The following is a 26,692-nucleotide window of genomic DNA, read 5'->3' on the forward strand; positions in this document are numbered from 1 at the left end:
AATGTAAGGCTGAGACTGAAGACTTCCTAGTTTAAGAAGTCTTTGATCTGACTGTGGTTTACAACCCTGGTTAATGAGAGACACACAGTTCCAGTTTGCTGACATGCCCAAGTTTTCACATAAGAAATTGTGGTTAAACTGGAGCCTGAAATGAAGCTTTTATATACATTCAGGCATTACTCTTATCAGCCAATATTGTGTTGTGGCTACAGCAGTAATCTGAAAGTTAAAAAAAAAAGAGTGAGACTCATATTCCTGTACAGACCGGGTGCTTAGGAGATGGCTCTTTGCTAACTTTATTGTGAAGCTTAAATGTTGTTATAACCTCCTTGGGGGGGTGGGAAGGATAGTGATGAAGCATATAAATACAAACAAATAAATCTCATTCAGACAGTATTTCCCACAATATCAACAAGATCTCTGTAATCATACAAAGAAAAAAAAATCAGCATAGTTTCCACCACTATGCATTCATGATGCAAACTTAGGTGTTCTGCCTGCAGAATCTGGAATCTAATGTTAATGGAATCTAATGAACTGGGCCATTTTGGTGAGCAGCAAGGCAAGGTTGTGCTTGGAGATTTCAAAATCCTCCCATGACAAAGAGACAGAGAGCAAAGAGGTAAAAGTGAGAAAATGGAATGCCAAGTGAACTCAACAACTGGCTGCTTTTGCTTTACAACTCTGCATCAGCCTCCAGTAAAAACTGGCTGCTGCTGGCAAGTACAAAATCTAGCATCTGACTTAAAATGCGAAAGAATTTGGAAGGCTCTGCCCCCATGACTCAGAGCTTTCCAACTGAAATAATGTTTCCCAGCTGGCCAGCAATTTTGGGAAAGCGGCATCATTTTACCCTCTGCTTTGGAAACATGTCAGGGACAAAAGCTAACATCTAAATGGCAGAGTTATAATTTTAATAGAACTTCAAGCACTATCAAGAGTGGAAACTGTAACCCTCAAAATACTTTGAGTAAGAAGAATTGAACCCAAAGGCTGCCCCAAAGCTGACTCTGTTGAGATAAAATAAAGCCAACCAGATTTCTGCAAGGTCCCTGAAAGACCAATCCTAAGTAGGTCTATGCTGAATTCTACTCAAGTCTATTCAATGGGACTTACTCTCAGGAAAGTATTCTTAGGATTACACTGCCAGTCATTGGACTGATTCCCTTGGTGCATTTTTGTACAAATGGGTCTCTACTTGTATACTAGGGAACGTTTTGTGCACATGTGTAGGAAGGAAATCAGCCTTATAACCCATGCAGCATACATACTCTTCCAGCTGTGCTGTGCAGTTTTCTACATCCAAGGTCCCCAGGCCCCAGTTGCTCCTGGGTCACAACGGGGGTCATTGTCTGGGTAGAATACAGGAACAGAGTTCTTGTAGTACTGTTGAAGACGGGAGAGAAGTTTTTTCACAATGCCAGGATATTGTTCGGACAAATCGTTTCTTTCTTCAGCATCATTAACAACATCAAAGAGCCAAAGTTTCTTTGTTGGTGGGTCAGAGGACAGCGTTTTTGACTCGTTGAATAATGGTGGTGCTGGAAACCAGTGACTACAGCCTGTAAACAGAGGCAGTGCAGATCAGAGGTTAGCTGGGGAAACATTAGCTCCATAATTTGTTTCCAGCCTGTTCATTGATCTGGCTTGTTGAATTTCACAGAACTGGAATTGAAGCTGCCACCTGGAATATGGTTTTCCTATAGAGATGAAGGATGTTTTGACTACTCTGGTTCGATTCAAAGTTGGGAATTCCCTTTATGTTTTCTTGGGAGGAAATTGTGGTTGTGGTTTTCCTCTGATTGTAATGAAAACACTTAATAATGAAATTGACCTTAAAACAAGTCTGTTTTGTGTACGATGGATGTAAAAATAGCAGTCAAGATCCAAGATAGTTAAGAACAAATACTATACAAAAATAATCTATTAAAATAATTGAAACAAATAAGCCATAGCCTCACCTATAACCTTCAAGTTGTCTCATAAGCTCTCTTAAACAGCTCTGTATTACAGCCTTGGAAGACCCTGAGGATAGGGGCATGCCCCACTCCTCCCAGGCGGCTGCTCCATAGCAGGCCCAGGCTGTAATAGATATTACCCTTTAGATTGAGGGCACAGCTAAGAGACCCAAGTAGCATAATTTCCAATCAAGTTCATCTTAGGAGAGATGATTCTATAAATAAGTGGCCCTCTGGTCATGAAGGGCTTTAAAAACAAATAGGCAGCCAGTGTTTCAATGGTAGGGCACAAATACCCACAAGATAACTTGCCACAGACACCCTGGTACAAATCAATTAAAAGTTGGATCATCATAGGGCACGATATCCTTCTTTAAATTCTGCTCAGCATTCACATCCATTCATTTCAAACAATGCAAACAGCTATGCCAATCATTAGTTGCTCAGTTCCTCTGCATATGTGGAGGCCTAGAGCCTGAAGACCTGTGTTATTATTTGTTAGCCTGTCCACCTTACTTAACTCCAAGAAAGAAATTCTAAATATAATTCTGGCCAACTTAGGCCTTAGCACCATAACAGAAAAAGTCATGTTTTACATGCAGATATTTATTTATTTATTTATTTATTTATTTCATTTATATCCCGCCCTCCCCCACCTTGGCAGGCTCAGGGCGGCTAACAGCAATCCATAAAACACACCATAATAAATAAAACATTAGAATTACATTATAGAACAATAAAACATTAAAACATTAAATTAAAAACCAGTCTAGTAGATACAATTATACTGCGGTATAGATCTTTGGACCGCATTGGCGGATCTTTAATTACCATTTTTCTTAGCAGTCCGAATATGCTGATTTAAAAAGGATGGTCTTGCAGGCCCTGCGGAACTGTTCAAGGCTCCGCAGGGCCCGCACCTCCTCGGGGAGTCGGTTCCATAGGGTAGGGGCCGCGATCGAAAAGGCCCGTATTCTGGTGCTCTGATATTTAACTTCCTTCGGCCCAGGGATAGTCATTAAGTTTTTCCCCGTTGACCTCAGTGCTCTCTGGGGTTCATATGGGGAAAGACGGTCCCTCAGGTAGGCAGGTCCTCGGCCATATAAGGCTTTAAAGGTAACGACCAACACTTTGTACTGGACCCGGTATATAATCGGCAGCCAGTGCAGTTCACGTAGTCCCGGCCATATATGCTCCCGTTTCGGGAGTCCCAACAACAGCCTGGCCGCCGCGTTCTGCACTAGCTGCAATTTCCGGGTCCGGCACAGAGGTAGCCCCAAGTAGAGGGCGTTACAGTAGTCTAGTCTTGAGGTGACCGTTGCGTGGATCACTGTTGCGAGGTCCCGGCGCTCAAGGAAAGGGGCCAACTGCCTTGCCCGCCTCAGATGGAAGAATGCTGACTTGGCAGTGGCTGCTATCTGGGCCTCCATCGATAATGAAGGCTCCAGTAAAACACCCAGACTCTTTACCTGGCGCGCTGCTTTCAATGGCGCACCATCGAAGGCCGGGAGAGCTATTTCCCTTCCCAGAGCGCCGCGACCCACGCATAGGACCTCTGTCTTCGCTGGGTTCAACTTCAGCCCACTCAGCCTGAGCCATGTCGCTACAGCCTGTAATGCCCGGTCGAGATTCCCTGGAGCGGGGTCGGGCCAGCCATCCATTAGTAGATAGAGCTGGGTGTCATCTGCATATTGATGACAACCCAGCCCAAACCGCCGGGCAATCTGGGCAAGGGGGCGCATATAGATGTTAAACAGCATCGGGGAGAGAACTGCTCCCTGGGGCACCCCACAATCCAGTGTGCGCCTCCGGGACCGCTCGCTCCCGATAGCCACCCTCTGTCCCCGACCTAGGAGAAAGGAGGAAAGCCATTGCAAGGCCAACCCCTCGACCCCAATGTCGGCGAGGCGGCGCGTCAGTAGCCGATGGTCGACTGTATCAAATGCAGCCGACAGATCTAACAGCATCAGTACCGCAACGCCGCCCCGATCCAGTTGCCGTTGGAGGTCATCCACTAAGGCGACCAGCACCGTCTCCGTCCCATGGCCCGGCCGGAAACCAGACTGACATGGGTCTAAGACAGAAGCGTCATCCAGAAACCCCTGTAGCTGCAACGCCACGGCCCTCTCAATAATTTTACCTAAGAACGGTAAATTGGACACCGGCCGGTAGTTCGCCAATTCGGCCGGGTCTGCTGTAGCTTTTTTCAGGAGAGGGCGGACCAAAGCCTCTTTCAGAGGTGTTGGAAAATGCCCCTCTAAAAGGGATCTATTTATGATGTCCCGTAAAGGGCATCTAAGCTCCCCTTGGCAAGATTTAATCAGCCAGGAGGGGCAAGGGTCCAGATCACATGTTGTCGGGCGAGCAGCAGAGAGGATTCTGTCGACTTCCTCCAGGCTGAGTGGGTCGAAGTGGTCCAGCACTAAACCCGAAGACAGGCACGGAGCCTCAATTTCACTCACTGTATCTAATGTGGTAGGCAGGTCTTGGCGGAGCAGCGAGATTTTATCTGCAAAGTATTTCGCAAATGCCTCACAGCCTATTCCTAATTCTCTAACATTTGGTTTGCCTTGTGGCAACGTTGTAAGATCCCCAATTATTCTAAATAATTGTGCTGGGCGCGAATTTGCAGATGCAATCTTGGTTGCAAAGTAATCTTTCTTTGCAGCCTTGACTGCCACCTCATAAGACTTCATAAACGTTCTATAGGATGTTCTCGTTGCTTCGTCCCGAGTATGCCTCCACTGCCTCTCTAGTCGTCTGAGCCCTTGTTTCAGCTGGCGTAACTCCAAGGTATACCATGGAGCCAGCTTCGTGCGAGGGCGCAGAGGGCGCCGGGGTGCAATTTCGTCGATAGCCCTGGACAGCTGGCCCTGCCAGATTTCCACCAGGTCATCGAGGGAATTGCCAGTGGGCCAGGGATCCCTTAGGGCCGTTTGGAACCGTTCCGGGTCCATCAAGCCCCGAGGGCGAGCCAAAATAGGCTCTCCGCCCATACAGGGTTGGGGCGGCATCCCCACACGGGCCTTAAGGGCTAGGTGATCCGACCATGGTACCGCTTCTCCGGCGATATCGTTCACCAAAATCCCGGCTGCAAAGATCAGGTCTAATGTATGCCCGGCCTGATGCGTGGGAGTCGTGACAAATTGAGAGAGTCCCAGTGTCGCCATGGACGACACTAGGTCCATCGCCTGAGTGGAGGCCGTGTCGTCGGCATGGACGTTGAAGTCACCCAGGACCATAAGCCTCGGGTACTCCAACGCCCAGCCCGCCACTGCCTCCAATAGTGATGGTAAGGCGTTAGCTGGTGCGTTGGGCGGACGGTACACCAGCCAAACCGCCAACCCCTCTCCAACATCCCATGCCAGACCGGTGCATTCAATCCCATCAATCTTTGGATCCGGGAGAGCCCGAAAGGAGTAATCCTCCCGTATGAGTAGTGCTACCCCTCCCCCCCGCCCGCTCATCCGTGATTGGTGAAAGACCGAGTATCCCGGGGGGGACATCTGGGAGAGGGCTACTGTCTCCCCGTCCCTCACCCAGGTCTCGGTCACGCAAGCCAGGTCCATGTTCTGCCGTAGCAGAAACTCCCTAAGGGTTGCGGTCTTATTATTTATGGACCTGGCATTACATAACACCAATGACAGAGGCGAGCATTTCCTCTTGGTCCCACTACCTGCTACCATTGGGATGGGAAGTAGACTGGAAGGTGGCCGAGCACCATTTCGTCTCTGTCTCCTTCCCTTATATTTTTGTCTATTCCCACCGTCATATCTTCCCCTCCCCAGGAGCACTGGAATCCTCTGGCCAAACATCTGCACCAAACCAAAATGAGGCAGAAGTTTCATACAAGGTTGCTCTTTTTGCCTTTGGGGCAAAGAAAATTTGAACCAGTATAGGCCAGTAACTGTTTTAATTAGTATTCAACTGACTTTCCATTTGTATGAAATATGCCCTAAAACAGGAGTGTTGAACTAATTTGTTATAAGGATAAATGGTATCTTGTCAGGCCAAGCCATGTGTGTCATAAAATGTAATGCCAGTTAGCAGAGATTTAAACTTTATAAAAGACATAAAAACAAAGATTTAAAAAAAAAACTACAATAAAACATGCTTAAAAGATTAGCACTGTTGCAATATTTTATTTTTCATAACTGACACCTTTTGCTCTGAATTATTGCATCAAAATCTAGAGACAATGTCTGTGCTGTAGTAATCTTGAGTATGCTGTTCAGGTGTATCTCTTTAAGTTGCAAACCTACTTTTGATTTATTGGCATTCATTACAGAAATCCCATGGTCAATGCTTTGAGCCTAAGACCCACGGAAAAACATGAAATGGTTGGGCATTGTGAGCTTTTGTACATAAGATGATGATGATGATATTGGATTTCTATCCCGCCCTCCACTCTGAATCTCAGAGTCTCAGAGCGGCTGACAATCTCCTTTAACTTCCTTCCCCACAACAAACACCCTGTGAGGTGGGTGGGGCTGAGAGGACTCTCACAGCAGCTGCCCTTTCAAGGACAACCTCTGCCACAGCTATGGCTGACCCAAGGCCATTCCAGCAGGTGCAAGTGGAGGAGTGGGGAATCAAATCTGGTTCTCCCAGATAAGAGTCTGCACACTTAACCACTACACCGAACTAAGCTGCTTCATGTGCTGGTCAGCCACTGGATGAAAACAGAAGATAATAAATAACCGGTACTGGTGTATATAGTAATGCTGTATGCAATAATAATCACCAGTAAGCAATAACAGCTTCACACATAAAGTATGTATATGTGTTCTCATTTAATGCAATATAAAATAGTCATCAAAGTAAAGGAACACAGGATACTTTTCTCTCCCCCAAACAATCACTACAACAATTTCTTAAGGCAACAGCTCTTTCTCCTGATGTTTTATGGAGCTATATACATATAAACAATTTATCAATATCACTCCTACAATCTAATGTATCCTAATACCTGAGAAACAATGCATACTCACACACAATAATTTTGAAAGAGCTGAGGAAGAATCGAACAAGTGAAACCTTGAGGACTCCTGAAAATATGGTTCCTTATTCTCTCTGCCATTATTCACGAGTGGAACACCAAGGACTCCATCCAAAATCTCACAGTTGTGAACTATTATTCTGGAGAGGCTGTTGCCTTAAGAAACTGTTGTAGTGATTGTTTGGAGGAGAGAAAAACATCCTGTGTTCCTTTACTTTGATGTCTATTTTATATTGCACTAAATAAGAACGCGTATACACACTTTATGTTTGAAGGTGTTATTGCTTACTGGTGATTATTAATGGAGAAAACAGGGGTTTTGCTCTGTAGCTCCTGTGTGATTGAGCAAGCCTGAAAAAGCAAGTGGTGATGCAGAAGGAAGCAAGAGAGAGAGAGAGAAGGAAGCAGATGACAGTGAGTTGCTCACAGGCTTGATAGGAGCCCTCCAGGGGTCTCATCCAGCCCTCGGGCTGCATGTTTGACACCCCTGCTCTAAAATATAATTTTATAGTGTTTTGATCTAGTTTTACAGTATTTTCTTGTACATTATTTTTATTGTTTGTAACGGCCATTGGCCCTATGCAATAAAACTGAACTGAACATGCAGCCAGTGAAGAAACTTTAAGATGGGTGTTATGTCACATACACTGTAAAAATGTCATTCAAAGATAAGGCACAAAGTGTGAGATGGAGCACCTGCAAGCAGTAAATTTAGTTGCAGTTGTAGCAATTGGATGACTGAATAAGGGAACCTGTTGCTGGCAAATACCTTTTCTTTTAGCCACGTCTTTATGCAGTTTCAAAAAGCAAATTTAAAGAAGACAAGGTGCCACAATGAAACCTAGACAGAAGCTGCATGGAACACTGTGGCAATGTCAGTACATTAACAACTTATCTTTTTGTCCTGAATTGTTGCATATGGCACCAGCTGTCCCTAGTGTGCTGAAAGGCATAACATGGGGAAAATAGATGTTGCCATCATATCCCATGTAAAACCTAGTGGAAGGGAACTTACATTGTCTTGTCCTAATAATTAGCTCTTTCTTTAAGCTCTGTAGCATCATTTGCTAGTGACCATCAAAGCTTGATAGAATAGATTACAAGTATAATATTTAAGTCCTATATTTGAAGATGGGAGCAAACTCACAGAAAATTACCTGGGTTGCCTGTTAATAGTTTCCATTTTCCATATCGAATTGCAGCATGTATGGAAGTATTGAAAATTGAATCTTCCCATGAAAAATAATTACTTTGCAGTGCTGCACTTTTGCTTGTATCTGCACCTAAGACACAACAAAAGATCAGAATTATAACTGCTGGAATCCATTATTCAATATTAGAAAGCTATTGCGCATTTGTAAGAAATAATTAAAACTTCAATCACACAAATAATATAGTGTTAAGTAAAATGTTTGCAAAGCCATGAGCGTCTGGAACCATCCAGACTGCATTTGGTACACACGCCTTTCTTTTTATATGATAAAGTGGTTCTGAACATTTGCTGCAAAGCCCACTTGTGGTCAGTGCTGAGTGGCTAGCACTTGTGTTGTCATCAAACTTAACCTGTCAATTTGCAACTATTTTAAGGATGTTTGTGCTTTGCATTCAAACACTAAATGTATAAATTATTGGACGGTGGTATATAAAAAATAAAAAGGAAGACAGTCTGCTTGAAGAATGAAGAGCAAAATGGACAGATGACTTAGTGTTTCAACTAACAATATTCTTCACATAAACTGCCGTCCCAGGATAAAGAATTCCGTGGTGACATCCATTTAAATATTTCACCAGCCTTCACTCCTAAGATGCAATACTATGCACAGTGCCATGAAAGTTAGTCACTTTGAACCCAGTAATAAGGTTCACTTCTGAATAAACACACATGGAACTGAGCCTTTACTTTTTATTACATGCCATTTATGTGAGTTGAGTTCTTGTTGCCTGAGCTTGAGGCAGGCACTCCTTGCAAACCAGGATTCTGAAGCCTGGATGAACTGGCCAATCAGGATGCTAGGCATGTAACAACACGTAACAAAGGGATGCAAATGAAGGATTCTGGAGAGAAAGACAGGTTGCTTACCTGTAACTGTAGATCTTAGAGTGGTCATCTGTGCATTCACACTCATGGGATAGAGTGCCTGCGCCAATCCCCGAATCGGTACCTAAAAAGCCCGGGATTTTTTCACGCTCAGCACCAACGGGCATGCGCAGGCGTCCCAGTGCGCATGCTTGCCGGTGCCAGCATCCTGCCAGTTCCTTCCTGACCGCTGGAAGCCCCTACTGGAGGGAGACCATCAGCAGTGGGGAAGGAGGGCAGGTAGTATGAATGCACAGATGACCACTCGAAGATCTACAGTTACAGGTAAGCAACCTGTCTATCTTCTTCGTGGTCTCTGTGCTTCACACTCATTGGAGATTAGCAAGCAAGACATACCATACCTGGAGGCGGGAAGATGGTCAAACAGAAGAAACAGCTTGCAGCACCGCAGCTCCCAGACGAGTCCTCTGCTGAGCATGCACGTCCAGCGCGTAGTGCTTCATAAAGGCTTGAGGAGAGGACCAGGTGGCAGCCTTGCAAACGTCCGTCAGGCAAACGCCTTTCAGGAACGCCACTGACGTTGCCATCGCTCTTGCAGAGTGTCCGTGAATAGGCCCAGGTAACGGCTTCTTAGCCAACAAATAACACAGTTTAATAGTCTCAGTGAGCCATTTCGAAAACCGTTGAGACAAGATCCTGGAACCTAACTTAGGAGCAGCATAAGAAACAAAAAGCTGCTGGTCCTTATGAAAACTCTTGGAGCGACTTAAATAAAACAATAAAGCACGCTTCACATCTAGAGCATGCAACCTACATTCCTCATCCGAGGAAGGTGTAGGATGAAAAGTGGGCAACCAAACTTCCAAGTTGAGGTGGAACTGAGAAACCACCCTGGGGAGAAAAGAAATATCAGGAGCTAACAACACTCCAGCCTCCTGAAAAACTAGATATGGGTAGTCACAACACATAGCTGTGAGCTCCCCTGCCCGGCATGCTGATGTGATGGCTACCAAAAAAGCAGTCTTCCAAGAGAGAAGCTGCAACGGACATGTGGCCATTGGCTCAAAAGGACGTCGAGTCAGCCTGTCCAACACTAAAGTCAAATCCCACAACTGTGGGGGTGATCTCGATGGAGGACGAAGCCTAAGCAAACCCTTCAAAAACCTCTTAGAATGAGAGTGTGCAAAAACAGAGTGCCCCTCAACTGGTTCATGGAACGCAGAAATTGCTGCCAAATAAACCTTGATGGAAGAAAAAACAAGGCCAGCATCCACCAGAGATAACAAAAACTCAAAAAATTACTGACAATCCCACCCTTTGGGGTGAAACTGAGGGATCAACTGAGAACTGCAGAAACCTCCGCCACTTCCTATCACAGGAAGCGCGGGTAGAAAGCTTCCTGCTGTTCAAGAAAACATGTTGGACTCTGCTAGAGAACCCACAGGGTCGATGAACCACGCTGTCAGCTTCAGGTGGGGCACGTTGTGATGGAGTACATGACCATCCTGAGCTGACAGAAGGTCCGGTTCCACCGGAAACTGGTAGAAGACCCTCATCGCCAGTTGGAGCAGGATCGGGAACCAGTTCTGGCGAGGCCACCAGTGAGTCACCAGGATACAGCATGGTCTCTCTCTCGCGATCTTGTTGACCACCCTCGTGAGTAGTGGCAGAGGTGGGAACAGATAAAGGAACCGACCTTCCCATGGGAACAGCAGACTGTCTCCCAACGACTCTGGATCTGAGCCCCCTTTGGAGCAAAACAGAGGACATTTCCGGTTTTCGGCTGTGGCAAAGACATCCACCTGGGGATACCCCCAGAGCTGAAACACGGGTTGGAGGAAGTGCCACTGTAACTCCCACTCGTGTGGGAAAGCCGCACCCCTGCTGAGGGAGTTTGCTTGCAAGTTGAGGGCCCCTGGGAGGTGCGCTGCCTTCACAAAAATGTCGTGGTCCAGGCACTCCGATCAAAGATCCAGCGCCAGTGCACAAAGCCATTGAGAGACTGTCCCTCCCTGCCTGGTGATGTAACACAGGGCAGTGGTATTGTCTGTTATCAGAGCAACAATCTTCCCCGCCACCATGGGGCGGAAAGACCGAAGAGCAAAATGAACTGCCAGCAGTTCCAAGTAATTTATGTGGCAGTGAGTCAATTTCAGAGGCCAAGGGCCCCCCACACACAGATCGTCCATGTGGACCCCCCAACCCCATAAAGACGCATTTGTCGTGATAGTCACAGTTGGTGCAGGTAGATGGAAGGGAGCTCCCTGACAAATGTCCTTTGAGTTCCACCATTGTAGCGTTTGAAGTGTCACAGGTGGAATTACAAACCTCTTTCAAGGTGAATCTCGTAATGGGCGAAACAGACAAAGAAACCAAAGCTGTAGGCCTCTCATCCTCAGCTTCACAAAGAGCAGCACGCTTGTAGTCGCCGCCATCAGCCCCAGCACCCGCTGCAGCTGCTGCGCCGTGCCCCACTTTCGACTCTTCAGAAGTTCAACAAGATTGATAATGTCCATCACTCTCTGCTGAGGCAGAAATGCGCGATGAAGGTTCGTATCCAGCAAAGCCCCTATGAACTGAACTGTCCTTGATGGAGAAAGGTGTGATTTCTCCCAATTGACCAGCAGACTCAAGGTGTCGAGAAGACGAAGAGTGATGGCAATGTGGGATGACAAACTCTCTTTCGACTCCGCCACAAGGAGCCAGTCGTCGATGTATGGAAAGACGACTATCCCTTGAAGCCAGAGATGGGCAGCCACAACGCTCATCATCTTCGTGAACACCCGAGGTGCAGTGGACAGGCCGAACGGAAGAACTTCGAACTGGAAGTGCTGAAAACCTACTGCAAACCGAAGGAAACGTCTGAATGCAGGATGGATGCTGACGTGGAAGTATGCATCCTTGAGGTCCAGCGTTGCTATCTAATCCCCTTGGTTGATGAGGGGCAGAATTGTTTGCAGAGTGGACATTCTGAACTTCTGGTACAAAATGAATTTGTTCAGATTGGTCTTAAACCCCAATCCATGATTGGTCTTAAACCCCCGTCCCGCTTGGGAACCAGGAAGTTACGAGAGTAGAAGCCTCCCGTCCTGGCCTCCATCGGGACCCTCCCTATGGCTTGTTTCTGTAAGAGGCTGCTCACCTCCGCCAGCAGAGGTGGGGAAGGGGGAGTGGTAATTACCACAGATTGGTTCAGAATCTGAGCAAAGTCTATTTTGTAGCCTTCCGCTACGATGGAAAGTGCCCACCTGTCCGTAATGATGGACCCCCAGGCCGACAGGTATGGGTTTGTACGTATAGATGAAGTGGAAGAGGGGATGGTGATGCGTGCTGCCAGAAAGTCAAAGGCCCTGCTTTTGAGAGCGAGTGCCCTTGGACTTGCCAGTGGTCTGTGAAGCATAACGGTTTCTGTTGTTCCCCCTGTATGGGGACCTACTCTCAGGTTGAGCAGAGCGAGGTCTCCACTGCTGTTCCAAGGAGAACTTTTGGCATGGCTTCTTTGCCCAAGGCTTGTGCCACTGTTTCTGTTTCGCAGCTCTGGAAGATGCCGATACGCCCAGGTTCCTGGAAGTTTTTATACTTTTGTCCATTTCCTAGAGCGCATCGTCGGTGGTAGAGCTGAACAGGCCTTCACCCTCGAAGGGCAGATCTTCAACGAAGGCCCTGATGTCCTGCTGGAGAGCCGTAGATCTGAGCCAGGAGTGCGGCAGAGGCAGACGGCAGAAGTGATGGTCCTTGCTGAGACGTCGACCATGTGCTTTGCTGCAGCTAGTTGTTGTTTGGCAACAGCAAAGCCTTCCTTATGCAACTTCTTTGCAGCCGACCTCTTCTCCTCACTCAGGGAAGACAGGAGGGGGGTTAGCTGTTCCCATACTGAGTATTGGTATCTAGCCATGCACGCGGCATAGTTAGATACCTTTACTCCCAGCGCCCCAGCAGAATAGAACTTCCTCCCGACGATATCCAGCTTCTTTCCCTCCTGGTCCCAGTCTGTGAACTCGCGAGGAAGGTACCATTGGTACGGTGGGTAAGGATAAGGGTAAGGAGGCCATTGGCGCTGCTCCCATGGCGGAAGCGGTGGGAAGCGACGAGCTACTGCAGTCAGTTCCAGCTCTCTCTGGCCTCTCACCTGATCCATCGCTGACACCTCCACCTTCGAGACCGAGTTGCTCTCACTGCGATGCCTGGACCCTGAAGAGTGGGAGTGCTGAGTCAGGTTGATCTTGTGCTCCGATGCTGATAGGCGCAGCTGTGAAGCACTGTCTCTCGACACCAAAGGGCTACGATGTGGGGACGCCGAGTTCTTCCTTGGTGGGGCTGTCGGTTTTGAAGCATCATGCGAAGGCAAAGGGGTGCGGGATGGTCTCTTCTTCCGCTTCTCCTTCAATTTCCTCTTCTTCGGCGCGGATGATCGGGTCCCCGAACCATCCCGACGCCTCTTAGCTGGGTTGTCCACTGACCCTTCAGAAGGCCGTTTCGTGGAACACCAGCGCTCGACCGGCATCTTGGTCCTGATCGGCAAAGTCTCAGCTGATGTGACTGTCGGGGCCGTGGCCTCACCCATCGATACCGACAGGCCCAATGCCATTTTCTGCGGACAAAGTGCTGACTTGACCAAAGCCAGCGAAAGCCTCGCCGCTCAATTCTTACGAGTTTGTTTCGAGAAACTCAAACAGTGAGCACAAGAATCGACTCGATGTCCCTTGCCCAGACAGAGGGAATGGCTGTCGGGGGGGGGGCAATCTTCTTCCCACAGGAACGGCACCTCTTAAAAAAAACCCAACGTCCTTCCATAGATGCCCAGGAAAAAACCCCGCCCAGGAAAGTCTCTGAGGGGGGAAAACCGACCCCCGAAGGGCAAGTCCAACAAACTTTTTTTTTTTACCAACACTAACTATCTAACAACTAACTAACTACACTAACTACACTACACTACACTAAGAAAATAACAAACAGGCTATATACAAAGGCAAAAAAGCAAAAAAGCAATCCAAGATTACTTTACCGACTGGGGACATGAAAGGAGATCCTCTCAACACAGCGGTCAGAAAGGAACTGGCAACAGTGAGCATGTGCACTGGGACGCCTGCGCATGCCTGTTGGTGCCGAGCGCAAAAAAATCCCGGGCTTTTTAGGTACCGATTCGGGGATCGGCGCAGGCACTATTCCATGAGTGTGAAGCACAGAGACCACAAAGACGATCTAATAGGAGTAACTGTTGCCTGCTAGGGGAGCGTGGCTAGTCATGGCCAGATTGTATATAGTTCACTGTGTTGCCTGTGTTCCTCTGTGACTGTTTCTTCTTGAATAAAGTGTTCTCCTTTAATTCAGAACTGGCTGAACTCACTATTTAACATGAATGTTCATGTTTCAGCTCTGATCCTTTATTAACACCTATACATACTGTGATTATATTCAGGGTTCTTTTTTTGGGGGGGGGGGTAGAAAACATCCAACAGGACACATTTGCATATTAGGCCATACCCCTGAACCAAGCCAGCCAGAACTGTGTTCCTGCTCAAAAAAAGCCTTGATTATATTAGTACTGAATAGGATTGTGGCTGTTCAATACACAGTCACAATTAATTTTTGAAATCAGATCCACTTTAGGTGCTGTTCTGTACTCCACATATTAAATGTGTTTCACAGACTTATCAGAAAGGCAAGTTGTAGAAGATATGTGGAAAATTCACGCTGGGTAGGCCTAACTGGTACTTCTACAAAAGATATTGAAATTTTGTGTTCAAATATAGTTGTCCAATGTACATAAGAGCAAAATGATAACTGCTAGCAGTATGCTATTAAAATCAATTACATGTGCTGGATTATACATTAAGCCCTGGATTGAACCCCAAATTGGATCCTATTGAAGAAGAAGAATTTCAGATTTATACCCCGCCCTTCTCTCTGAATCAGAGACTCAGAGTGGCTTACAATCTCATTTATCTTCTCCCCCCACAACACATACCCTATGAGGTGGGTGGGGCTGAGAGGACTCTCATAGCAGCTGCCCTTTCAAGGACAACCTCTGCCAGAGCTATGGCTGACCCAAGGCCATTCCAGCAGCTGCAAGTGGAGGAGTTGGGAATCAAACCCGGTTCTCCCAGATAAGAGTCCACACACTTAACCACTACACCAAACTGGCTCTCTATGAATGAGACTGGATCCTATGAACAAATTCCATGCATGCTAGATGGTCTCTGCCTCCGAAAGTGCTCCCACTAAAATTCCCATTAGTACATGATCAGTGGTTTTCAATGGGCCTTTGCACAAACAGAAATTTTAGTGGAAGAGGAAACACTCTCTGAGGCTGAGACTATCTAGCATGCACGGAACTCATTCAGAGGATCCAAACCATTAAACAAAAAGTGTTTGTGGAAACTGAACTTCTCCACCTCCCTTTTTCCTGGAAGACCTCTGAAAGTATCAAAGCACTCTCCTGAATGAAATTTGATGTAATATGGGCTATTGAGAAAAATCACCTTTCCTTCTTGCATTAGTAAGATCTCAGCCAAAAAGTGAGCTATGACAGGACATTAGAAAAAAAAGTCTGACACTTTAAAGACATTTTTTTACTGTAGCTTAAGGCTTTATGAACGAGAGACTTCTCCATTACATGCTTAAATTCCATCTTCTTTTGGAAGACTACACATAACAGATAAAAGGAAATGAAATATAAGTAGTATGTAAATATTTATTTCTCAACCATATAGAGAAAAGTACATTCACTATTCACTGCAGCAATAACTGTCAATAATGTTATTGCATGCAGTCCTGACCTGGATAGCCCAGGCAAGCCTGATCTCAACAGATCTTGGAAGCTAAGTATGGTTGACCCTAGTTATCACTTGGATGGGAGACCTCCTTGAAATACCAAGTTGAGAGGACAGGGGCAAGCTTTATTCAGTCACCTCTCTGAATATCCTCCAGGCACTCAGTAGGAGTCAGTCACCAGAGGTCGACAATAATAATAATAATAATAATAATAATAATAATAATAATAATAATAATAATAATAATAATAATAATAATAATAATAATATATTTTTATTTATATCCCGTCCTCCCCGAGGCAGGCTTAGGGCGGCTTACAGACATGGAAAGTGCCATGATTACAATAAATACATTATACAATAAAATACATTTAAATAATTTAATTAAAACCACAACAGTTAAGGTGCTATAATACAAGAAAGTATATATCAGATGGCTAGGTGTCACTTCAGGATTCAATCTTGTAGGCCATTTGTAAAAGGACAGTTATACAGGCCCTGCGGAACTGATTATAGTCCCGCAGGGCTCGAACCTCTGCTGGTAATTGTTTCCACCAATGGGGAGCCGTTATTGAGAAGGCCTGCTCTCGAGTTGTTTTCAGTTTGGCCTCCCTTGGTCCAGGGATTTTTAAGAGATTTTGGGAGCTAGATCTCAGTGCTCTCTGGGGGATATATGGAGAGAGGCAGTCCCTAAGGTAGACAGGTCCTCGGCCATAAAGGGCTTTAAAGGTAATAACCAGCACCTTGTAACGAACTTGGAACACGATTGGCAGCCAGTGCAGCTCCCGCAACCTAGGCTGCACGTGCTCCCACCGAGGTAGTCCCACCAACAGCCTGGCCACCGCATTCTGCACTAGCTGCAGTTTCCAAGTTCGGTACAGGGGCAGCCCCATGTAGAGGGCATTACAGTAGTCCAACCTCGAGGTGACCGTTGCATGGATTACTGTTGCTAGGTTGCCACGTTCCAGGAAGGGGGCCAACTGCTTCGCCCTCCTAAGATGGAAAAAGGCGGCTTTAGCAGTGGCTGCTATCTGTGCCTCCATTGTCAAGGAAGGCTCCAGAAGCACTCCCAGACTCTTGACCATGAGCACTGGTATCAGCGACGCACCGTCAAAGGCTGGTAGGGAGATCTCCTCTCCTGGCCCGTCGCGACTCACGCAAAGGACCCCTGTCTTCACTGGATTCAACTTCAGCCCACTCGACTTGATCCACCCTGCCACGGCTTGCAACGCCCGGTCCAGATTTTCAGGGACATCGCCAGTCCGGCTGCCCATCAATAGATAGAGCTGGGTGTCATCAGCATACTGGTGACAGCCCAGTCCGTACTTTCGGGAGATCTGGGCAAGGGGGCGCATGAAGATGTTAAACAACATCGGAGAGAGAATTGCCCCCTGAGGCACCCCACAATTGAGTAAGCGCCTCTGGGACAGCTCTCCTCCAATCGCCACCCTTTGTCCCCGACCCTCAAAGGAGGAGGAAAGCCACTGTAAGGCTAGCCCCTGAATTCCTGCATCGGCGAGGTGGCGGGTCAGCAGTCGATGGTCGACCATATTGAACGCAGCCGATAGGTCTAACAACGGCAATACTGCTGAGCCGCCTCGATCCAGATGTCGCCGGAGGTCATCCATGAGGGCGACCAACACTGTCTCCATCCCATGGCCCGGGCAGAAGCCGGACTGGTATGGGTCTAAGATGGAAGTGTCATCCAAGAAGCCCTGTAACTGCAACGCCACAGCCCTCTCAATGATTTTGCCCAAAAAGGGCAAATTTGAAACCGGCCGATAGTGAGCCAATTCGGCCGGATCAGATGTAGCCTTTTTCAAGAGAGGGCAGACCACTGCCTCCTTCAGGGGCGTTGGAAAAGAGCCCTCCAAAAGAGATCTATTTATGATGTCCCATATAGGACATCTTAGCTCCTCCCGGCAGACCTTAATTAGCCAGGAGGGGCATGGGTCCAGATCACAAGTAGTTGGGCGTGCAGTGACAAGGATTCTGTCAACTTCCTCCAAGATGAGCGGGTCGAAGTGGTCCAGGATCAAACCAGAAGACACGCACGGGGCCTCGAGTTCACTTACTGTATCTAATATGGCAGGGCAGTCGTGGCGGAGCAACTGGACCCTGTCTGCAAAAATTTTTGCAAAAGCCTCACAGCCTATCTCCAATTCCTTAACATTTGGTTTGCCTTGTGGCAACATAGTAAAGTTCCGGATTATCCTAAATAATTGTGCCGGGCGCGAATTTGCAGACGCAATCTTAGCCGCAAAGTATATTTTCTTTGTGGCCTTGATTGCCATCTCATAGGACCTCATAAACTTCCTATAAGATGTTCTAGCCGCTTCGTCATGAGTACGCCACCATTGCTTCTCTAGCCGTCTAAGACCTTGTTTCAGCTGGCTTAACTCCGGGGTGTACCACGGAGCCAGCCTAGTCCGAAGTCACAGAGGGCGTCGAGGTGCGATCTCATCAATGGCCCTAGAGAGCTGGCTATTCCAGGTCTCAACCAGGCCATCAAGGGGATCGCCAGAGGGCCAGGGATCTCGCAGTGCCGTTTGGAAGCATTCCGGGTCCATCTGGCTCCGCGGGCGAGCCATAATAGGCTCGTCACCTAAACAGGTTTGGGGAGGTGTGTCTACACGAGCCTTAAGGGCAAGGTGGTCCGACCATGGCACCACTTCAGTGGCTATATAGTCCACCATAACCCCGGCCGCAAAGATCAAGTCTAACATGTGCCCGGCCTGGTGAGTGGGAGCTGTAACAAATTGAGAGAGTCCTAGCGTCGCCATGGATGACACTGGGTCCGTTGCCTGACTAGAGGCCGGGTCATCGGCATGGACGTTGAAGTCACCCAGGATTATAAGCCTTGGTTGCTCCAACGCCCAGCCTGTCGCCGCCTCGAGTAGGGACGGTAAGGCGCTGGCTGGTGCGTTAGGCGTACGGTATACCAGCCAGACCGCCAACCCCTCTCCAGCTTCCCACGCCAAACCGGCACATTCGATACCCTCGATCCTTGGGGCTGGGAGCGCCCTGAAGGAGTAAGCCTCTCGTATAAACAACGCCACTCCTCCCCCCGGCCCGCTAGTCCGCGATAATGCATGGGATGGAGAAAGTAGAGAAAGAAGTACTTTTCTCCCTTTCTCACAATACAAGAACTCGTGGGCATTCGATGAAATTGCTGAGCAGACAGGTTAAAACGGATAAAAGGAAGTACTTCTTCACCCAAAGGGTGATTAACATGTGGAATTCACTGCCACAGGAGGTGGTGGCAGCCACAAGTATAGCCACCTTCAAGAGGGGTTTAGATAAAAATATGGAGCACAGGTCCATCAGTGGCTATTAGCCACAGTGTGTGTGTATATATAAAAATTTTTGCCACTGTGTGACACAGAGTGTTGGACTGGATGGGCCGTTGGCCTGATCCAACATGGCTTCTCTTATGTTCTTAAAGACCGAATAACCTGGGGGAGCTGTTTGTGAGAGGGCCACTGTGTCACCCTCTTGTACCCAGGTTTCGGTCACACATGCCAGGTCCATGTCCTGTTCGAGTAAAAACTCTCGAAGGACTGACCTCTTATTATTGATGGACCTGGCGTTGCATAACACCAATGATGGAGGCGAGTTATTCAGCCTGACCTTACTACTTGTCACCATTGGGATGGGACGCAGATTGTAGGGTGAGCGAGCACTAACTTGTCTCCGTCTCCCTCCCTTATATTGTCTGCTCCCACCACCATACCTCCCCCTCCCCAGGAGCACTGGAATCCCTAGACCAGCCATTCCCCACTGGTAGTAGCCACTGTCTTAACTGCCACTGATGCACAACAATCACTAATACGCTCCACCCACTCCACCCTACTAGGTCCCAACAGTCAAATCAACTCAATAAAACCCAACCCTCAATTTCTCTTATATTAATTGGACAAATAAATAATTTAAATCTAATGGCAATAATTAATTATAAATCCCGCCCCATTAAACATCCTCAATTTAATTCGCCAATAATATCCATATAAGTTCAGACCCAATAAATATAATAAATAAATCCAATGAGTTAATTAAAATCAATTTTACACTAGTAGTTCCTGAGTGTGGAGGTAGGAAGTTATTAAAGTGCAGTATAGTATAAGCTCTTCTTAGTTAAAGTGTAAGTGCAAGGAAGGGTGTCGAGTGCGGTATAATGTGAGGTAGGATGTTAAAGTGGTAAAACGTAAGAGTGGTAAAGTGCAAGTCAGTGCAGAGCCAGTGCAAAGCCGAGCGCTGGTGCTGTACCGGGTGCAGGGTTCTCCAGCCAGGGGTCCAGGTCCGGTGCTCACCACGCGACCTAGTGAACCCGGGGAGGGCAGAGACCCCCCTTGTGTTCCCCGCCACGTAGAGAGCTCCACTGTTATCTTTGATCTTCTTGGAGATGACCGGTCCTTGGGAATAACCGGTCTACTCAGGGCTCCGCTCGGGGCCCTGGCTTCGTCCGTGCACCTGGCTGCTTTCATGGGCTCTCCTCCTCAGTGGAGGCGCCCCAGCTTCATCTGCTGACACCCCGCACTCTCGCCATCGGTGTGCCTCTCCTAGCACCCGGCCGCATCGGCAGCTCGGTCGCTGCAGCTGTCTTGTAGGCGTCTCCGGCCCCGCTTACTCTGCAGGCATCGGCTCCAGCCCCACTCGCCCTGCTGGCGTCGGCTTCACTGCCCGGCCGCTTCACTCCGCCCAGCGACGCCGGCCCCGTTCGTCGGCTCTATCTGTCACCTCCCAGTACACGCTGCTGCTTCGGCGTCCTCGGCAGGCCCCGCTCACGGCTCGTTGGCTACTCTCTGTTCACATCAACACATACCGCAAGACCCTCCGATGCCTCACCCCTCTCTCGGTAACGGGGTCAACCCGTCCGGATTTTATCGGTTTGGGTGGCTGGTAAGCAGGTAAGGATCCTGTTTTAGGTTTTTTTCCAAGGAGCTCTAGCACCTGAGCTCCCGGCTCGCCGCCATCTTGATTACATGACTTTCAGGTGTAGACACACACACACTCACAAAAATAAAATGTCATTGCCAAGTTAATTTAATACCTTTTGTAAATGAGAAAACCTTGGTCTTAAGAAAACGACACTGGATTTATATTCCGCCCTCCACTCAAGAGTCTCAGAGTGGCTCACAATCTCCTTTATCTCCCTCCCCCACTAGACACCCTGTGAGGTGGGTGGGGCTGAAAGGACTCTCACAGCAGCTGCCCTTTCAAGGACAACCTCTGCCAGAGCTATGGCTGACCCAAGGCCATTCCAGCAGATGCAAGTGGAGGAGTGGGGAATCAAACCTGGGTCTCCCAGATAAGAGTCCGCACACTTAAAAAGGACTCACGCAAGAAATCCTGATAAATTCTAGCTTAACAGATCCAAGTTGGGATATCTTTTGGAAGATCTTTTGTTATGTAACGGTGACTAGGCTCTTTCAGAGACCCTGATTGCTATGGCCAGTCTTATGGAGTATTCTCTCTCTAATGAAGCAACAGAATTGAATAAGAACATGTGTGTGTGGGGGGGGGTGCCCATCTTTGCCTGTATGCAAGCATGTCTGATGATCAGCAATGTGTGAGGCCTGAGAAAAAGACTGAACCTTTAATTTGGCGCTGCCAATAACGTAAATATTATAATAAACATATGTTCCCAGTCTTCCAGGCTGATGAGATGGATGCAACCTGGGCTAACCACAACCCTAAGAATCTGCTAGAAAATGTGTACACAAACCACAGCTCCTACAGTTTCTAGTAACCCTCTCCTATCCTAGAGCTGGTTCAAAACTGCCTGCTACACTAACTATTTAGCATTTATACAACACTTTAGAAGGTTCAAAACACTTTCTTTATTAATCTCAGTAATTCTTTAATATGGTCATGTAAAATGGACACAATTATTTCATAGAGCAGTTGAAGAGTTTAGGATAAGAATCCTTTGTACAGTGGCCAATACAGACTTTGTAGCATTTTATTAGGTTGGGAGTGAAGGCATTTATAAAGAGAAACTCCTTTTCAATAGGCACTCATGATAAACATTTCAGTGAGATTTGATATGCTTTCTTACAACACTAACTTTCCCACACTGTTTAACAATTCATAAGTGCAATATAAGCCAGTTCATTCTACTCCTACCTTCCAGAATAAATGATGCTGGTTTGTGTTGTTCCTTACACTCTTTAAATTTCATAAAACTTTTAACGGGTTCTTAAAAACTCTTCTCAAGACCTTTCAACATGGGGAACGGGAATTAAAGGCAGCAATTGCCAGACACAAGCTGAAGCAGAAAATCATGAGGTAATGCACTACACATGGTATTTATTATCTGGGCCGGAAAATTCAAATCTTTCATCATTTTGTGTACATTCCATATGACTTGTTTCAAATTGACTCAGTTTTGATTTTCAGTTTACAAAGCAAACATCACAGATAATATGCTGCAATCATAATTTATATTTAAAAGATTTTAGGACAGCAAATATCTATTTTCTCTAGAGGTACTGGGCAGAAAGAAATGTAATACAAAACCAGATTCTCTAGGTATTATCTAGAAACAACTGAACTCAAAACACAGAACTCTGCCCTGACACCCTGGTCCTCTCCCTAACTGAAATACTGCCTGGGAACATGTAACTGTGCCTCTTTCCTCTTTCACCCAACTCCCCTTACTCGGTCATTTCAACGTCTTGGAAATGCAAACTCCTTAAAGTAGAGGTTGACCTTCCTGAGACAATGCCCATGAGCACTTGCCTTTACTACTTGTATAGGCAAGTAGTAAAATGACAGAAAAAAGTAAGAGTCCAGTGGCACCTTAAAGACTACCAAAAATTGTGGTAGGGTATGAGCTTTTGAGAGTCACTGCTGACTTCTTCAGATACAGTTAAGTTAGAATGTGAGTCCATCTGTCCTATATATTTTAGTGATTTTAGATGCCAATAAGGTTGCCAAGTTCCACTCAAGAAATATCTGGGGACTTTGGGGATGGAGCCAGGAGCAAGGGTGCGACAAGCACAAGTGAACTCCTAAGGGAGTTCCAGCCATCACATTTAATGGGACCACACACCTTTTAAATGCTTTCCCTTCATTTGGAAATAATGAAGGATAGGGTTGTCTTCTTTTGGGGCTCATAGAATTGGACTCCCTGGTCCAGTCTTTTGGAAATTTGGGAGGTGTTGTGAGGAGAGGCACTGGATGCTATGCTAAATATCTGGTGCCTTACCTCAAAAAATAACCTCCCCAGAGCCCCAGATACCCATGGATCAATTCTCCATTATACCCTATGCTATGGGAATTGGTCTCCATAGGGTATAATGGAGTGCCGTACAGACCCCCCCCCCCCCCGGTTTTCTGATAACCCTGAATCAGGGGTAGGGCCTACAAACCACGGGATCCCCTGCCTCCAGCTGGGGATTGGGAACTCTAGATGCCAAATGGCATGTCTAACCTTTATGGATTATCTGAAGTGGTTAGTTTTCTTTCTGCTATCTGACCGATGTTCCCATATCACAAGCCTAGTTGCAAAGTATCTTTTGGCTGCCATAACAATCAGGGAGCAAAAGACTAGCTCCCTTTCTTGATGTTTGACTAGTTTTTATAACTGAAACTCTATGTAAATTTGCCATGCTGTATTTTTTATTTCTATGCCAACAAAGGTATTTTGATTGGATTGGATTGGATTGGAATAGAAGGTGTGATCAGATTAGGTATGATATGCAAAGAGGTCATAGGCATGGAGAAATCGGCACTGGTAATGAGACAGGTCTTGGTTCAATCTAGGTGGATGCATTGTCTTGAGCTTCATTTTCAGTTGCAATTCAGCAACCTCTTTTTCTAATCTCCCTTTGAAATACCTTCGTGAGATTTTCTACTGCTATAGACAAACACAGCTACTCATCTTTGTAAAATTATTGCACTACTAATTGTATATTCTAACATATGATAATTAAAAAGACTAAACTGCAAATGAAAGAATGATTTCCAACAGAGATTTTAGCTGCCATAAGCCAAGAGAAAGGGTTATAAATGTTTTAATAAATTAATTAACTAACATTTGAATAATGAATACAGTTTTGGGAAAGAGGACAGGTTACAATTTTAGTGATGGTCCATTATTAATTTCCTTCATATCCACTCCATCAATAAGCAGCATCACTGACCGAACTGTAACAAGAGTTGAGATACACATAGTCTCTCTCGGGGCTAGGGAAACTAACAAAATAATCCATTCTTTAGCCTATGATTAAAATGATGAGAGAGAAGCATGCTGCAAATGGTCCCCTCCTCCCCCGTATGGCAAGGGATCAGAGAGATCATAGGTTTTTCTGCAGCATTATATTTAGTGAAAGCCTGGCCACAAAAGTCAAGGCACGCTGTATTCTAGTGTATTTGTGGTCTACTATGCCATTGTAAGTGGGTCCCAGTTGGAAGCGACTTAAATCATGCAAACATACTACTTAATTTGGAAAGATAGGCATGCCCAATTAATTCCACAATTCTTTTTATATGAGCTTACTTTCACTAGGCAACTTCTACTGTTCACCATCCTTCACTGATTGTGAACAAAAACAAAAGAAACAAGCCTGATCTCCTACAATGGTGAAAATATACAGGATAATGCCTGGATACAGTTACAACTGACCAACACCATTTTCTTTGTGATGGTTTCTGTGGTATCTCATATTTAGCCATCCTGATGAGCCCTCCCTTCTGTTAAGAGCTCTCAGTTTGTTACAATGATGATGAAAAAGCAGCCGAGCGCTGATATTCACAGAACAAACTGAAAAAAGAATTGAGATGAGCTGTGCTACAGGATTTCCTAAGAAGCTTGCAAGAAAATGCAAAGTTTTAAGGAAATAAAAATGAGTTTTTCAACTGCCTGAGATCTATCAGTGTCTTGAGCCCAGAATTCCTTATGCAGTCTTCCGTAAATAGCAAACAAAGGATGCAACTGTTTATATGTTTATAGTTAGTCAAGATGAAAGAAGTGCTTCAAACCAGGAAGAGAAGTCACTTTACTTTTAGGCTTCCTGCAGACCTTTTCGGTGGGTATGCATATATTGCACTCTCAGACAGACTTGCATTTTTTTTAAAATTGTTTAAAAGCACAAAGTATACATTTTGTTCTTTGTGTATGAAAATATGACCAACTGCAAAAGGTCTGAAGAGTAAAACAAATACATTGTTCCACTTACTAATTAAAAACATTCAAATATGGTACACATTTAAGCCCTAAATAATGTAAACAAAGAACCTTGCACGTACAAATACTATAAAGAGAGGCACAGCTAGTTTGGACTGGTTTTCTTTGGAAAAGCTGCTCATTAACATATAAAAAGACAAACATTTTATAGCGGAGTTCCACCCTGCCCTATAAACTCTATAAATTCAATGTAAGGAAAGTAGTCTATTAAAGACATTAGAGTTTTCCTTTATGTGATCTACCATACCAAATGCCTATTTTACACCAAGTGTGGCCAGCTCTGTTAGCCACAGACTGTACCCAATAACTCAAAGGCAAAACATCCTTGACCAAGGACATAATGATGGCCATCTACGGTTAACACAGTTTTCAAACATGTTCTCTAAATATTTATTATATGTCTCAGTTTTTTAGTTGGGTCACCATAACCTTGGTATTTTGAGCTGTACACTTTGTACAGATAAAGAAGGCACATTACAACTAAGATTTTGTAAAAGGTGTCCTGTGTTGTGGTTCTGAGGATGTATTTCGTTAGTTTTCCTACCCCCCCCCCCCGCCCCGAGAGAGACTATGTGTATCTCAACTCTTGTTACAGTTCGGTCAGTGATGCTGCTTATTGATGGAGAGGATATGAAGGAAATTAATAATGGACCATCAATAAAAATGTAACCTGTCCTCTTCCCCAAAACTGTATTCATTATTCAAATGTTAGTTAATTAATTTATTAAAACATTTATAAACCTTTCTCTTGGCTTATGGCAGCTAAAATCTCTGTTGGAAATCATTCTTTCATTTGCAGTTTAGTCTTTTTAATTATGATGTTAGAATATAAAATTAGTAGTGCAATAATGCTCTTTTTAAACTTGTCACACTTGTATTAAATTTTTAGATATTCTAAAATGAGAATTTATTTCACATTTATATCCCAGCTTTCCACAACGTTCAAGGAGGCAAGTGAAAAATTACTTTATATGCATCCCTCAAAGAAGTGGTCCTTATTCTTCAACATAGTTTGTGGCAACTCTTGTGCTTCATTTCCCTAATTTACTTTGTTGGCACACTTATTTAATATATTTATTAGCCATCTTTCTAACTTAGAGAAGTCAAGGCACTGCCAGTTGCCAGCTTTTGCAGTCCCACCCAGAAGTAAACTAGACTTTTAGGCTTTTGGCAAACTAACTTATTTGACTGGTACCCTATCTTTTGCTTGGGGCTGGGGTCATAAATTATACATGTTTGCCTTGGCCATCTTCACACCCAAAGTGAAAAGTAAAATGCCCTCCTAGTTTTATTTTTGAAATTACACAAGGAGACAGAAATAGGGACAGGAAGACAGTTCTCTCTCTCTCTCTCTCTGCTGAAATGTACCATATGAAACAAACTGGCCCAGCAGCAATTAATGATCACATGAAGCTCCCTTATGCTGAATCAGAGTCATGGTTCATCAAAGTCAGCACTGTCTACTCAGACTGGAAGCAGACTGGGGTCTCAGGCAAAGAGCTTTTACACTGTCTACTGCCAGATCTTTTAACTGGAGATAATGGGTATTGAACCAGGGACCTTCTGCATGCCAAGCATATGTTCTACCACTGAGCCATGATTACATCATTCTTTTTCTTTTGAAATATCCAAAAAGACTACAACAGATTATTTCAAGATGGGTAGCCATGTTAGCCTGTCTACAGCAGTAAAAAAAAGAGCAAGATTCCATTAGCACCTCAAAAACTAACCAAA

General features: G+C 45.7%; 1 protein-coding gene across 1 annotated transcript in view; it reads right to left on the reverse strand.

Moving 5' to 3' along the window:
* Positions 1-252: 252 nt before the first annotated feature.
* ARSB (arylsulfatase B) overlaps positions 253-26,692 on the reverse strand; it is a 137,674-nt gene continuing 111,234 nt past the window's right edge. Inside the window, exons 7-8 of the mRNA XM_060235858.1 lie at positions 8,115-8,240; positions 253-1,562 (exon numbers count right to left, since the gene is read on the reverse strand). Of these exons, the coding sequence (XP_060091841.1) occupies positions 1,297-1,562; positions 8,115-8,240 (392 nt within the window). The 3' untranslated portion in view covers positions 253-1,296. The remainder of the gene's footprint in view (positions 1,563-8,114; positions 8,241-26,692) is intronic.

This window comes from Heteronotia binoei, chromosome 4 (genome assembly GCF_032191835.1).
Source record: "Heteronotia binoei isolate CCM8104 ecotype False Entrance Well chromosome 4, APGP_CSIRO_Hbin_v1, whole genome shotgun sequence".
Lineage (NCBI taxonomy): Eukaryota > Metazoa > Chordata > Lepidosauria > Squamata > Gekkonidae > Heteronotia > Heteronotia binoei.